Below are 14,824 nucleotides of genomic sequence, written 5' to 3'. Positions count from 1 at the left end.
AGCCTGTGCTGAGTGTCCAGTGGATATGTGTGGGACTAGACCTGCGTGAGGAAGGAGCCTGTAGACAGGCTTGGGTTACCTCCCCAACACTAGGCATGGCAGACAGGTGTCACAGGCTGGTGGGCGCTGACTGCAGTCTGGATTACATATGGGAGTGAACACACCCAACATCTAGTATCTTCTGCACGAAGAAACCTAGGACCTGTGGGCAGAATTGCACAGGGATTACTGTGTGGGCCTCATTTCACCACACAGGACACTGAAAGAATCCATTCTGGCCATGCCAGGGAACCATGCAGGGGCAGGCACATACAGGACAAGGACTGTTGTAAAGAGATTGATTAGTGGGGCCATGTTGCCCACGGGCTAGGGAGCAATACGGTGTCTACTCCTATATAGGTGATAGTTCATAACTCTGGGGCTAGTGGTAGAGGAGGTTCTCTGCAGGCGCAGGTAGATCTGGGCAGAGTGGGAGTGGCCAGCTATTCTGGTGGGAACTCTAGGGCTGGAAGGAGCTCAGCTCTGGGTGGAGCTGGAGGGCTATGGGCTGCCCCAGGAAAGGCAGTGGGAGCGGCTGAGGATCTGAGGAGGGAAGAATGACAAAAGACACTGAGATCCCTGGGTCAAATGAGATCTGGTTGTCCTCAGGGCCCTGCCAAGATGAGTGGGGAGTCCCAGACTCCAGGGGCTGGGAATGGCAGGGATCTACCACTATCTGCAAAGCCCAAGGACTCCCTCCCAGCAGCAGCAGAAGGAGGCCAGGATCGGATTCTGAAGCGCACTCAACCACGCCCAAACAGAGGCCTCTCACCAGCGTGTAGCCCGCACCATTTCAGCGCCCAACAAGAACTCAAATCTGCTTTCTCACCGCCTGGTGGGCAGGGGATCAATGGAGGAGCGGGATACACTATTGCAGCGATGGAGGGGGTATCTCTGAGGTCGGACCCTCAGGTGGCATCCGGACAGACTGAAACATTCCAAAAAGAGGCGGAGGTCAACAAATATAGGCGTTTTCTAGCAATTGTAGAATACAGAATCGTGGATCTGATGGCTCCTCAGGGTCCAACATTGTTATTGGTAGCTGCAACTCCCACCCATGGCAGTGAGTCAATGGTATCTTCTGGCTTACATCCTGGGGAGAGGCAGAAATGCTAGGGAATTGGGGCCTGGATGGTGCTGCGGCTGCCTGAGTTTGGTGAGTTGCGGCTTCCGCGACCCGGGGTCTTGTGGTGGGTGTGGAGCAGGGCTTCGGGGCCAGCGGGGCCGCCGGGGTCGGCGGAGTCAGATGGGGCACGGCGATGGTGACTGGCTCTGAACTGGCAGAAGCAGTAGGGGCTTCTGCAGACGGGCGCCTTGGTACTGGCGGCCCTGGTCTTTCTACCCAACCTGGGGCTGTGGGCTCTAGACCACCAGCAACAGGCCGATGGCACCTCGTGGCCCGGGAGGTGGGATGGGGGGGCGGGGAGACAGGAGCTGTGCTGGTCCCCATAGCCGGTCAGGTGAGTGCTTTGGTGCTGTGCGGCCTTCTCCCCTACCCAACACCACTCTGCAGCTCCTTTTCCCTCCTCTTCTGGTCGATGTCCTCAGAGGCAGCACCAGAAAAGTCGGTGCTTCTTCCTGTTTTTTTGGTTTGTTTGTTTCCCGGATGGAGTAAATTGAGGCTCTGAGGACAGAGATTTGACCACTCAGTAGTCAGAATTAGAACCCAGGGTCCTTGGTGCCCCATTCTGGGACTCTTATTTCAAATATCCATACTTTACAATCTGGCCTCCTTTCTGCTGCCCTGTCCTGTCCCCTGACCTCGTCCAGTGTTCTCTTTCTTTTTTATTTTCTTTTTTTGGGGGGGGTTCGGTCGTGGGGCCTGAACTCTGGGCCTGGGCGCTGTCCCTTAGCTCTTCAGCTCAAGGCTAGTGCTCTACCACTTGAGCCACAGCGCCACTTCCGGCTTTTTTCTTTTTGCTTATGTGGTGCTGGGGAATCTAACCCAGGGCCTCAGGCATGCAAGGTAAGCGCTCTACCACTGAGCCACCTTCCCAGCCCCCAGTGTTCTCTTTCTGGGGAGTACTCTTTCCACATATGCCTGTATCCCATATGCCTTCTGTAGGACTGGTTCCCTCATCATCTTTGCTCCCCTCCCTCATCCCCACCTGCTGATCCTGTTGTTTCTACTCAGGTCAGTCCCTTTCCCATTTTCCCATTTGCACAGAGACCCCTGGGCCTCCCTGCTTCTCTTTCCTTATCCAGCTTTCCCCATCCTCTTTCTTTCTCAGATCCTGTGGATTCCTTGGGGAGTGAATGCAAAGATCCTCTTAGAACTTCAAGTCCCTTGGATTGGGGTGAAAGGTGAGTTTCTGGTTCTTGAAGAACTTGCCGCCTTTGACTCACAAGAAGTATAGAGGTATCCTAGTAGAAGGATCCCCCAAAATATCCCAGAATGCAGTTCCCTGAGGGAACATACATTCCACTCTCCTCTGAACTGATTGGACTTGGTATTTTTTGCATTCAAAACTGTGATCATATTTGTTTCTGCCTCTTTGAAACTTACATGTGTACATGCACTTGGACTAAATTAGCTTTTTTTTTTCTTTGTGTGTGTGTGTGGGGGGGGGGTCTTGAACTCAGGGCCAGGGCGCTGTCTTTTAGTTTTTTAATGGCCAGTGCTCTACTACCTGATCCACAGCTCCACTTCTGGCTTTTTGGAGGTTCATTCGAGATAGGAGTCTCTTACAGACTTTCCTGCCTGAGCTGGCTTAGAATCAGGATTCTCAGACCTCAGCCTTCTAAGTAGCTAAGATTACATATGTGAACCACTGGCACCTGGCTTTGATCAGCATTTTTCTGCTCAGTCACATGCTTCAACTCTCTCATCTGAGCAAGTCTATGCAGGCTTGAATTGCTTCATATAGTAGGACATTTCAGATTTACTTAGGGGATTTTTCCTGGTCCCATGGGAAGTGGGTAATTCATGTAGCAGGGTCAGACTTGACTGATGGTTGGCTGAAACATGGTAGACTTATACCTTTCTGTTCTTTTCATGGTTAGGCACAATCATATGATTACAACATGTCAGTGTGTAGTCTGAGTTCATTTCCCTTTGCCTGTGATCTTAGAGAAGTGTGTCAGAGCAGAGACTCTGCTCAGTGACTTCTGTCCCTCATAAGAAGAACAGAAGCTCCTACTGACTCACCCTGAACTCATATTGTGAGTAGAAAAAATGCCAGGCTGTTTGTCAGTGCAGCATTACTTGGCTGGTCTTGACTCCTCTTGGTGCTTTGAAGGCAGAGTCTCCCACTGATTGTACTTTAGGGGTCTCAGAGGAGGTCACATGAAATAGGTACTGAAGAATCTCACCAGCTCTCCTTCATTAAAACCTTATTGCAGCCATAAGCCAGTGGCTCACATGTGTAATCCTAGCCACTCAGGAGGCTAGCAATCTGATGGTTGTGGTTCAGTGCCAGCTCAGGGTCGGAAAGCCTGTGACACTTTTATCTCCAATTAAACACCAGAAAAGCTGGAAGTGCACCAGTGGCCCAAGTGGTAGAATGCCAACCTTGAGCAAAAAAGCTCAGGGACAGCCCTAGGACTGGCACACACACACACACACTTTATTGTTAGCTCATCTAATGCTCCCAACAACCATATAAGTCAGATATCCTCATTTCCATATTACAGAGGAGAAAAATTTCTGGTGAGTCAATGGCATCGGACAACTAATCTCTGCCCCTGTCCCAGTACCTTTCCTACGAGCAACACATGTGACCCAAGAGAAAAACAGGCTAGAGAAATTCTGTGTCCTGTGTGTGTGTGTGTGCTTTATGTGCGTGTGCATGCATGTGCACACATGCACCACTATTAGGCCTTGAACTTTGACTCTGGATGCTGTCCCTGAGCTTTTATTCTCAAGCTTGGCACACTGCCACTGTAGCCACAGCCTCACTTCTTGCTCTTTAATTCTTCATTGGATATAAGAGTCTTACAGACCTTTTTGCCCAAGCTGGCTTTGTACCAAGGTTCTCAGAACTCAGCCTCCTAAGTAGCTAGGATTATAGATGTGAACCATTGGCATCAGGCATAGATTCTTTTTTTTTTTAATTGTGAAAATACTGTACAGAGGGGTTACAATTACATGGGCAAGATATTGAGTACATTTCTTATCAAGCATTGTAGCCTCCTCCTTTGTTTCCCCTTCTCATCCCTTCCCATCCTCCCCCCCCCGCCCCCTCACCCAATCCTCCTCCCTCCCCCCACTCAATCCTCCTCCCCCCTCTCCCCCCAAAGTGGTAAAGTTCGTTTTCGACATAACGGCTTGTACATCTCATTGTTGAGTCTTCTAGATAAATCTGCTTAAGTGAGCTTAGTTCCCCCAGTGTGAATGGTTTTAATAATGTTTGATCCTAGGCCAGTTGAGACATGTATGTCCTTTTCACAGTGCCTGGCTGGTGTTTCAGTATAGCACTAACTACTCTGCCTGCAATTATAGTTCTTGAAAAGGACAACTAAGCCAGGTGCTGGTGGTTCACACTTGTAATCCTAGCTAGTCAGGAGGCTGAGATCTGAGAGTTGCGGTTCAAAGCTAGCCTAGGCAAGAAACACTGTGAGGCTCCAATCTTCAATTAACTACCAAAAATCTGGAAGTGGAGCTGTGGCTCAAGTGGTAGGATTTCAGCCTTGAACAAAACAGCTCAGGAACAGTGCCCAGACCCTGAGTTCAAGAAAACAGAAAGAGTTGGGGGGGGGGGATGGAGGGAGGGAGGGGACAAAGATCTGGGCATCAGTGACTCATACCTGTAACCCTAGCCAGAAAACCAGAATTGGAACTGTGTCTCAGTGATAGAAAGCTACTCTTGAGAGAAAAAGTTCAATGACAGCACCTAGGCCCTGAGTTTAAGCCCAAAGACTGACAATAAAAGAGAGGAAGGAAGGGGGAAAGGGAAGAAGAGACGGAGGGAGGGATAGGAAGGAAAGAACTATTTCCAAGAGCTGAGTGAAATAGAAGCTGCTAGGTATCTGAGAACCTACAGAGAGCCAGGAGCCAAACTTGAGTTTTTTAACCATTTGTCTGGCTGGTGCTGAATGCCAGATTCTCCCTATAGAGCCCCTGCTGAACTTTAGTTCAGGCCTACTGAATCCTCCTTGGGCTGGGCCCTGGGAAGGAAGTGCTAGCCTTTGCTTCTCTTGTGAAGACTAAGAAACTAAGGACATCAAGGACCTCTGCTGACGAGAAGAGGCAGAGATGGGTGTCCACTCCCTGGAGTCCGAGCCTTTCTGTGACATTCCTAAAATCTTCCAATCTGATCTTTCTCCTATCCCATGTTCTTGTGGTAGCCAGGAAAAATGTAAAAACAAACAAACAAAAATACCTACAACATCAGCACCCCAGGAAAAGGAAGGGCTGGTCTCTCCAGCCCAGTTGGCAGCCCTGGGCCAGCCAGAAAAGACTGTCAGCACCACGATTAATAGACTAAACAGCTTGTGGAGCAGCCTCCTCCTTCTTTTTCTCCCTCTCCTTCTCTCTCTCTCTTCTTATTGTCTAGGGGAACCTTCAAAGACCATAGTCTAGATTGAGCTGCTATCTCCCCATTGTCCCCAGCAGCATTTAGCCACTTTCCTCAAACATACAGCCAGAGCACTAGTGGTTAAAGTTAATTCTGGCAGCAAGTCAGCCTATAAGGATGGGACATCTATCATGGCCAGGGGCCTCTGGTGACCTCAAAGGGGGCCAGTGAGGTGGGACAGGGAAGAGGTGGCAGTGGGACTTCTCTCATCTACCTTGCACCTTAGAAGGCTTCTCAGATCAAGGCCAGCCCAAGTAATGACAAATAAATACTGATAACTAATAACTGCCGTATTTGAGAGAGGGATATTTCATTTGTTTTATCTTTATCCTATCTAATATCCATAGCCACCCCCACAAAGTATTTATTATTATTATTCTGCTTTTTTAAAATCCTCATTTCACTTATCAAGAAATAGGAGTCAGGAAGTGGCGCTGTAGCTCAAGTGGTAGAGTGCTAGCGTTGAGCTGAAGAGCTGAGGGACAGCGCCCAGGCCCAGAGTTCAAGCCCCACCACCGACAAAAAAAAAAAAAAGAAATAGGAGTCAGAGAGAGTAAGCCACTTGATTAGAGCCACACAGCTAAAAATGAAATTAATATGACCAATAAGAATACTATCTGAGCCAGGTGCTGGTAGTTGATGCTTGTAATCTTAGCAACTCTGGAGGCTTATACCTGAGGATCTTGGTTGAAGCCAGTGTGAGACTTATCTCCAATTAACCACTAAAATGCCTCAAACGGATCAGGAGCCCAAGTGGTAGAGTGTTAGTCCTGAATAAAACAGCTGAGGGACAGCACCCAGATCCTGTGTTCAAGCTCTAGTACTGGCACCAAAAAAAAAAAAAAAAAGAAAAAGATTTCTGACCATCCCCCAAGACAAATTCATAGTTTCTTGCCCCTTTGTCAGAACCTCCTTTGCTAGCAGCCAGGGAATAAGCCTGGCATCCTGTGTGACACCCCAGGCCTGACCCAGATCCTTGGTGTATATTGACTTCCTACTAGGTGGCTTGAGCTCCTGGAGGGGCTGAGTATAAGGTCCACATGAAGGAAGAACAGCCAATGTCTTTGATTTCTCTGGAAACAGAACCAAGATGTCATATATGTGTCATATGACAGTGACTCATGCCTATAGTTTGAGCTATTCAGGAGGCTGAGATTTGAGGATCATGGTTCAAAGCCAGAAAGTCTTATCTCCCACACACCAGGCAAAACCTGGAAATGAAGGTGTATTTCAAGAAGTACAGTACTAGTTTGAGGCAGAAAAAGCTAAAGGGAAATTTACACATGCATGTGTGTCATACATGTGTATATACATGCATGTGCATATATGTAGATTGGGGGATATCAGGCCTGATAGCTCAACAAGAACTCATGTTGCATCATTAATCTGTAGATTGGAAACGCAGGTAGAATTTCTACTTTGCAGCTAAGTGACAGAATTTGGGTAACTTCAACTTCCTTCTGAAGTTTATCGAGTCATTGAGTAAAGGCCATTCCTTTTAGGAAAGGTAATCACTCTTCTTTACCCAAAGTTTAAAATTATTTGGACTTACCCATTTAAACTTTACCCATGTGATTAAAATGGTAATCACATCCAAAAGTATTTTCGTAGCAACATATACTGATGTTTGCCTCAAAAATGAGGTACTACAGTCTAGCAGAACTAATATGTTAAAATTCATCATCACTAGCCAGGTGTTGGTGGCACATGCCTGTAATTCTAGCTACTCAGGAAGCTTAGATATGAGGGCTCTGATTATCCCCATTTTACAGATATAGAAATAGAGACAAGCAAATTCAAATGACTTGTCTTTGATGTCACAAATTAGTATATGCCAGAGCTGGGTCTTTTATCCTGGTCTTTCCAATTTATCCTTTCCAATTTTATCCTGGCCTTTCCAATTTGCTCATCCTCAAATAATACTCCATTTGTGTGTGTAGCCTTTGTCATCCCCTACCCTCACCCTCCTTGCTTTTTTTTTTTGCCAGTCTTTGGGCTTGAACTCAGTGCCTGAGCTCTGTCCCTGAGCCTCTCTTTGCTCAAGGCTAGCACTCTCCCACTTGAGCCACAGTGCCACTTCTGTTTATGTGGTTCTGAGGAATCGAACCCAGTGCTTTATGCATGCTAGGCAAGAATTCTACCACTAAGTCATATTCCCAGCCCCATACCCTCACATTCCTCTAGCATGGAATCAACAACACCCACAGGTATGATTAAGTACACGGCTCTATTTGGTGAGGAAACTGTCTGTGTTTGAGTCTCATCTTCACTACTGAAGTTGGAATGAAATGTTTGTGGGGCCAAGATTCAAGTTTTGTGATCTTGGCCCTGGGTGATCATTTTTTCTGTGTTCCAGTGGCCAAGGTAATCATTACCTATCTCTTGGGTCTGTTAGCAAGTTCACATAGCAAAAGGTGGGTTGGTTCCTGGGATATATAATCAGCAACCATTAAAGTCAGCTGTTTCATTGAGTAAAGATGGCAACCTACGGCTGGGTGTCTCATTCAGTGGTAAAGCCTATATTTATTTAGCATGGTGAGGAGGAAGAGGGAGGGGAAGAAAGAGGAGGAAGAACCAAGAGGAAGAAGGAGAAGAGGTGGAAGGTGGCTAGCCTCAAACCTATAATCCTAGCTACTCAAGTGGCTAAGATCTGAGGATGTGTTTCAAATCAGCCAGGAAGGGAAGTCTGTGAAACTCTTACCTCTAATAAACTATTCAGGAAAAGCTGGAAATGGCACTGTGCCTCAAGTGGTAGAGCACTAACCTTGATTGAGCCCAAAGAGGCTCAGGGCCAGTGCTCAGGAACTGAGTGCAAATCCCATAACTGGCAAAAATAAATAAATAAATAAAACTGGAGGTAGAAGGAAAAGAGGCAGATTAGGTTGTGTTAGTCATATGTTTTGATGTTGTTGCCATAACAAAATACTTGACCCAAATAAGGTAGAAAGGATTTATTTTGCTCAGTGTCAAGAGATTTCAGGCAATCAGGACAAAGCAGAATAACTCATGGAAGCCAGGGAGCACTGGGAGGGATAAGAGGGAAAGAGAATGCCTGGATTGCAGGCCCCTTTGAATTCCATATGGAACACCAGCCTAAAGGATGGTGCTACCCACAAGCAGGAGGGATTTCTGCTTCAGTTAATCTGCTAGGGAAGGTCCCCCTCCCCAGATTGGTGCTTTACTAATCAGCTGGGTGCATCGAAATCCAATTAAATTGATTCCAATTAAGTTCAACCTCAAGGTTAACCACCACAGATGTCAACTTCATTTGTTTGTATATTTACCTTCCTTGTTCTTTCAAAACTCACCTATCATATGTCATTCTGGAGGGTTTTTTTTCACTATTAGACTACTTTGTATGTGTGTGTATGAGTGTATGCATGCATGCATGCATGCATGGACATGTGCTGATTCTGTGGCTTGAACTCAGGCTCCAAGACCTCTCCCTCAGCTTTTGTGTTTAGATAAGGTTGATGCCCTACCATTAGAGCTAGGCTTCCACTTCCGGCTTTTTGGTGGTTCTTATGAGATAAGAGTCTCACCAGCCAGGCTATAATGGCTCACACTTGTAGCTGCTCATTAGGCTGATATCTGAGGATTGAGGCTCAAAGCCAACCAGAGTAAGCCTCTTATCTCCAATTAACCACCAGCTGTTATTGAAAGTGGTAGACCACTAGCCTTGAGGAAAAGTTGTTCAAGGCAACACCCAGACCCTGATTTCAAACCCCATGATTGACAAAAAACTAAAAACTCACTAGCTTTCCTACCTGAGCTGGCTTTGAACTCTGATCCATAGATCTTAGTCTCCTGTAGCTAGGATTATAGGTGTGAGTGAGCCACTGGCACCCAGCTTTCAGACTTTGAGATAATGGATGTTCCTAAAATCGCCAGAAATTTTTGCCTTTAATGGAGCCTGCAAGATGCAGAACAGGGTCAAAGCTGGGTGTGGAGTGGCTCTGCCCAGTGAAGAGGGTAGAGGGGAAAAAATAAAAGGTCAAAGACAGTTCAAAGAAAGGAACAAAAGAAACTGAATATATTAGTAATATACTTAGGGTTTCATTATGACATTTTCATATATGTTTATAATGTATTCTATTCCTTATTCTCTTCATCATGATGTAAAATAATTTGGACGTTTCATTGTTTTATTCTTATACATGCAAATAATATGTTTATTCTCTTTCTGTCAAAGTATATAGAACCATTTACAAAAACAGTGCAATGAAGTAGGTTAAAATTATTTTAGGAAGGAGAGTGAATGAGGGAGAATGATTGAGTGGGGCTGATGAAGTAAATTATATTATTGTATTGAAATATTACCATGAAGCCAGGCGCCAGTGGCTCACGCCTGTAATCCTAGCTACTCAGGAGGCTAAGACCTGAGGATCATGGTTCAAAGCCAGCATGGGCAGAAAAGCAAGAGCAGGAAAGTCCAAAGAGACTCTTATCTCCAATTAACCACCAGAAAACAGGAAGTGGTGCTGTGGCTCTAGTGGTAGAGTGCTCACCTTGAGCTGAAGAGCTCAGGGACAGCGCCCAGGCCCAGAGTTAAGCCACACAACTTACCACCCCCCCAAAAAAATGTTATCATGAAACTCCCTGCATAACTGATAGATGTTAGTAAAAATATTTGTTTTTTAAAAAGAACAGTTGATAGCCATACATAATGATACATAATGGTGAAACTACAAGTAGTAATATCCTAAAATAAATATATATATATATACTCTCATCAATTTTAAGTTGCACTGTACTAGAGTTCCTTGTAAGGTCAATTTGACAATAGAAATGTAAGTATCTATGTAGAAAGGAAGGGGTGTAATTATTTTTTGTGCAGATAAAATTATCTTTTTATTTGTGCAATCCTGGGCCTAAAACTCTGGGATAGTGTGTTATCCCCCGAGATTTTTACTCAAGGCTAGAGTTTTCCCACTTGGTTTTTTGATGGTTAATTGGAGGTAAGTCTCATATACTTCTTTGTCCAGACTGGCTTTCACTGTAGTCCTCAGAAGTCAATCTTCTGAGAAACTCAGATTAGAGGCAACAGCCACTGGTGCCCAAAGCTAACATTTTCTTTTATTTAGAAAATCACAAAACTCATTAAAAGTAACTATGGTCAATAACTGAATTCACTGAACTAACAGGGTATAATGTATGTATAAAAATAATGAACTTGCTGGGAAAGTGGCTCATTGGTAGAGCGCTTGCCTTGCATGCATGAGGCCCTGGGTTTGATTCCTCAGCACAACATAAGTAGGGGGAAAAAAAGCTGGAAGTGGTGCTGTGGCTCAAGTTGTAGAGTGCTAGCCTTGAGCTGAAGAGCTGAGGGACAGTGCCCAGGCCCACAGTTCAGGCCCCATGACCGGACCTCCCTCCAAAAATAATAATGAACTTTCCTTTGTGAGCAATGAACAATTTTAAAATAATGTAGGGAGTCAGTTCTGTTTATACTAGTATAAAAAATAAAACATTTTATGTAATCTCGAAAAATGAAAACTGCACTGTATAGCTAGTCTTCAAAGCACCCCGTTTTTACCTGATCCTTGCCTCCTTGCCTCTCAGTAATTTACTTTTATAGAAGGAAATTATTCTTTCCTTTATATTAGTATAGATACTCTCAATTTGAAGCTTATACTTATAAATATGCCCTATGATCTCCATTTTTATGAGGAATAGATCAGGTCCACAAAAGAGACATGAAGATCCCATACACTGGAGGACTGAATATCAGGCATGAACGTTTCCTATCCAGTCTTTCCAAATCATACTTTATCATCCAAAATCACAAGAAACCTTTAAGAGAGAAGCATGGAAACTCAGATATGAGGGAGGGAGACAGTAGATTTATTGCTGATTGATAAGGTCTGGGAAGACTAGTTAGAGGTCCCTTAGATATATAGCCTAGAGTTACTGAGTGGAACTTTTAGGACAAGAGGTAGGAATTCAAAACAAAGTAGGGTGTGCAAAGCAAGACAAAAACAGACTGGATTGAGGCAAGTGATAAAACGTCACCACAACTCAGACCTACCCTAAACTTCATTCCTCTACTCAAACCCATATTCACCCTGATTACAGCAATCCAGCATTTCTTGAAGGGCAATAGAGGTAATATACCATGCTCTGAGAAACTCCTTTAGGAGTTTCACTAGTTAGCTGAAGAAATTAATGAAGAAAAGGCAAGTAGAACACAGCAAATTCAAACAGACAGTGCCAAAGGTCTGAGTTCAAGCAACAGGACCAATAGCAACAAACACATTAAAGGAAAGTCAAAATTCAGAAACAACCAACCAAAAATGCCTTATTGTTTTGTTGATGGAATTTGGTAGTTTCTGGGAAATTAATTAATAGATTAATTTTGAGAAATCTAATGACACAAGCATTGTGTTTTATATCTACCTAACAGTCATACCGTTTCATTCCAGTGTATACATTTGAGCAGTGGAAAATGATCCAAGAATCAATTTAGTGGCTGTGACTCTCTTTACAGTGAGAGGGTAGTTATTCCAAAATTTAAGGCAAAACAGAGACATAGTTTACATTCAGCAGAACATATGTGTTAAACAAAAATAAAAAATGAAAACAACAATCTCATAACCTCAATTACATTATTAGAACAAAGAACTAAAATGCCAACTCATTTAATACTCCCCAAACATTTCCTTTCTCTGTTTGGTCTTGGAATTTTTCAGGAAGCAAACTGATTTTTCAAGAAGAAACTCAACTTACAGTTGGGAGAGGAAGGTCCCCATGCATCTAAGCAAGCCTAGGGTCAAGCATTGGTCCAAGCTCTGCAAGGAGCCTACTTCCTCAAGGATGGCTCATCACTTTGTGGGAATTATCATCTCAATTGCACCTAGATAGTTTGAGAGGGAGAGAGAGAGAGAGAGAGAGAGAGAGAGAGAGAGAGAGAGAGAGAGAGAGAGAGAGAGAGAGAGAGAGAGAGAGAGAGAGTGTGTGTGTGTGTATGTGTGTGTGTAGATCCTTCTGCATGTGGGCCTCCCCACCCATGATTGGTGTTTTCCATTTATAAATTGTGGTTCCTGGCCCTTTGCATTGCTGTTGGAAGTGCTCTGAAGTGCAGTTTTGCATTCAGTAGGTGAAAACCCCAAGGCAGGCACTCAGCCTCTCTTCAGTGGACTTTGGGAGTTGTAACTGTAAGGGATCTCAAGCTACAGATCCGATGTCAGGCACTAACTGCAAGTTGGGCACAGGACCCGGTGGTTCTACCTTGCAGGTGTTCCTCCAGTCTGGGGTTGATGATTTGTTTGGGAGTCATGAACTTGTGCTGCCATTAGCCTGTGTGCTTCTAGACACCAGAATCTGGCTTCTGAAGCTCCAAGAGCAATTTGGGTGTTTCTCCAGACTAGGAGATCCTGGAACTTTATGTTTATTATTTATTATGACCTAGAGATTTTGTTGTTAACCCACGTGACTTTAATTCACTTTGCCCTGCTGTAACATGAGCATGGTAACAATTGCAGTAAAATTGTAAAGTGTGTGCCTTGAATCTTCTTATATTGCAGTTCTATTTTGGGGTTATATTTTGTTGTTTATCTGAGAGGCATTTTTACTCTGCTTCTGTTTGTTAGCCTTCTTAGCACTTCTGGCTTGTTTACTCATGTTTGTACGTAACCTTGTTTTTAGAGAAAGGTCTACATGGGATATTGGAGTAGTGTGTGCTGGTCCTATAGTTTCAGGAATGAAGCCTAGCAAGGAGGGTACCCTACAAATAGAAATCTCCCTCCTAAAGAACAGAGGCAGAAAAGCACAGGAAGGTGAAGATGTTTTTAGCTTTCCTTCCCCTAAGCAATAATTGTTCTACTTCTTGAAGCAATCACTTGATGCTTTTGAAAGGAGCAATCACTTGCCGCTTTTGAAAGGTTTAGACCAACTTTCAGGAGGGAAGGTGAGCTGAGCTGAGGAATAAGCCAGAGCATAGTTATCAGAGGGTACAGGAGGGTATGGTTTAGGGTAGAAGGAAAACTATCACAACTGAAAGTATCGGTCTAGGTACCAATCCCTAATCCAATTCTCAATGATTTATTCAGCTTCTTTCCACAATTATTTATAGTATGTGATCTGTCATACTTATCTTCAGTGCCCCATCTGTGGATTTGCTGATGCTAGCTCTAACATGTTGGTACTTCCTGGCAGTTCAGAGAGTTGAAGAGACCTTTGGCCTTCTAAGAAAATTGTAGAAGAAACCTTGAGAAAATATATATTGCTCAAGGTTGTATGCTTTGTAGATGTTGTATATCCTGAAGATTTAGCTAGTATTACCCATTTGCCACAATCTTCTTAAAAAAGTAATAATTCACTTAGGAAATTCCTTTTGGAAATTGAAGTTAATAAGGCATAAACATTCCTTAAAATACCTTATAGGAACATGTTGGTCCTATTTTTTTTTTTAATTGTATTTTATTTTATTTGAGAACATACTGTACAGAGGGGCTACAATTACATGGGCAGGATAATGCATACATTTCTTACCAAGCATTGCAGCCTCCTCCTTTGTTTACCCTTCACTTCCCTTCCCTGCCTCCCCCCTCCCCCCACCCAATTTTACCCCCCTCCCCCCACCCAATTATACCCCCCTCTCCCCCCCACACCGAAATTGTAAAGCTGGTTTTGACATGACATTTTGTACTTCTCATTGTTGCAACAGGTCCACCTGAATCCTTAAACGATTTGTTTGTCCCCATCTCCTCCACATGATATACTGACATCAAATATAGTGAAAGCGGGGGTTACACTGTGGGGGAGGGACATACAAAGCAACAAAGAAATAATCTTATAAATGCATTAGAAATACATGCATGAAAGAAACGAAAACATTAAAATACATATTTAAGGGTTCATTTTCCTAACATCACATTATCTGGCCTTTTCCGCTTGACTCATACCTATACTAGATATTGCAAATAAGGGAAACCATGGGACCTATGCTTCTTTGGGCCTGGCTTACTTCACTTAATATAATTTTTTCCAAGCCTTTCCATTTCCTAACAAATGGGGAAATGTCATTCTTTCTGATGGAGGCATAGAATTCCATTGTGTATATATACCACATTTTCTTGATCCATTCATCTACTGAGGGGCATCTGGGTTGGTTCCATATCTTAGCTATGGTAAATAATGCTGCAATAAACATAGTTGTGCTGGTAGCTTTAGTGTGGTCTTGTTTGTAAACATTTGGGTAAATGCCCAAAAGTGGGATTGCTGGATCATAGGGGAGATCTATGTGAAGTCTTTTGAGGAACCTCCATACT

The 14,824-nt window shown here is 44.0% G+C and overlaps 1 protein-coding gene across 1 annotated transcript in view; it reads left to right on the top strand.

Annotated features, from left to right (window-relative positions):
- LOC138806659 (zinc finger protein 658B-like) overlaps positions 1-14,824 on the top strand; it is a 267,776-nt gene that overhangs the window by 231,320 nt on the left and 21,632 nt on the right. The window contains exon 7 of the mRNA XM_069992079.1: positions 12,534-12,545. Coding sequence (XP_069848180.1) covers positions 12,534-12,545 — 12 coding nt within the window. The remainder of the gene's footprint in view (positions 1-12,533; positions 12,546-14,824) is intronic.

The sequence above is a fragment of the Dipodomys merriami genome, unplaced genomic scaffold (assembly GCF_024711535.1).
Source record: "Dipodomys merriami isolate MVZ:Mamm:240054 unplaced genomic scaffold, mDipMer1.0.p SCAF_403, whole genome shotgun sequence".
Classification (NCBI taxonomy): Eukaryota; Metazoa; Chordata; class Mammalia; order Rodentia; family Heteromyidae; genus Dipodomys; species Dipodomys merriami.
The sequence above is the reverse complement of the archived record's forward strand: the minus strand, read 5'-3'. Positions and strand labels throughout refer to the sequence as shown.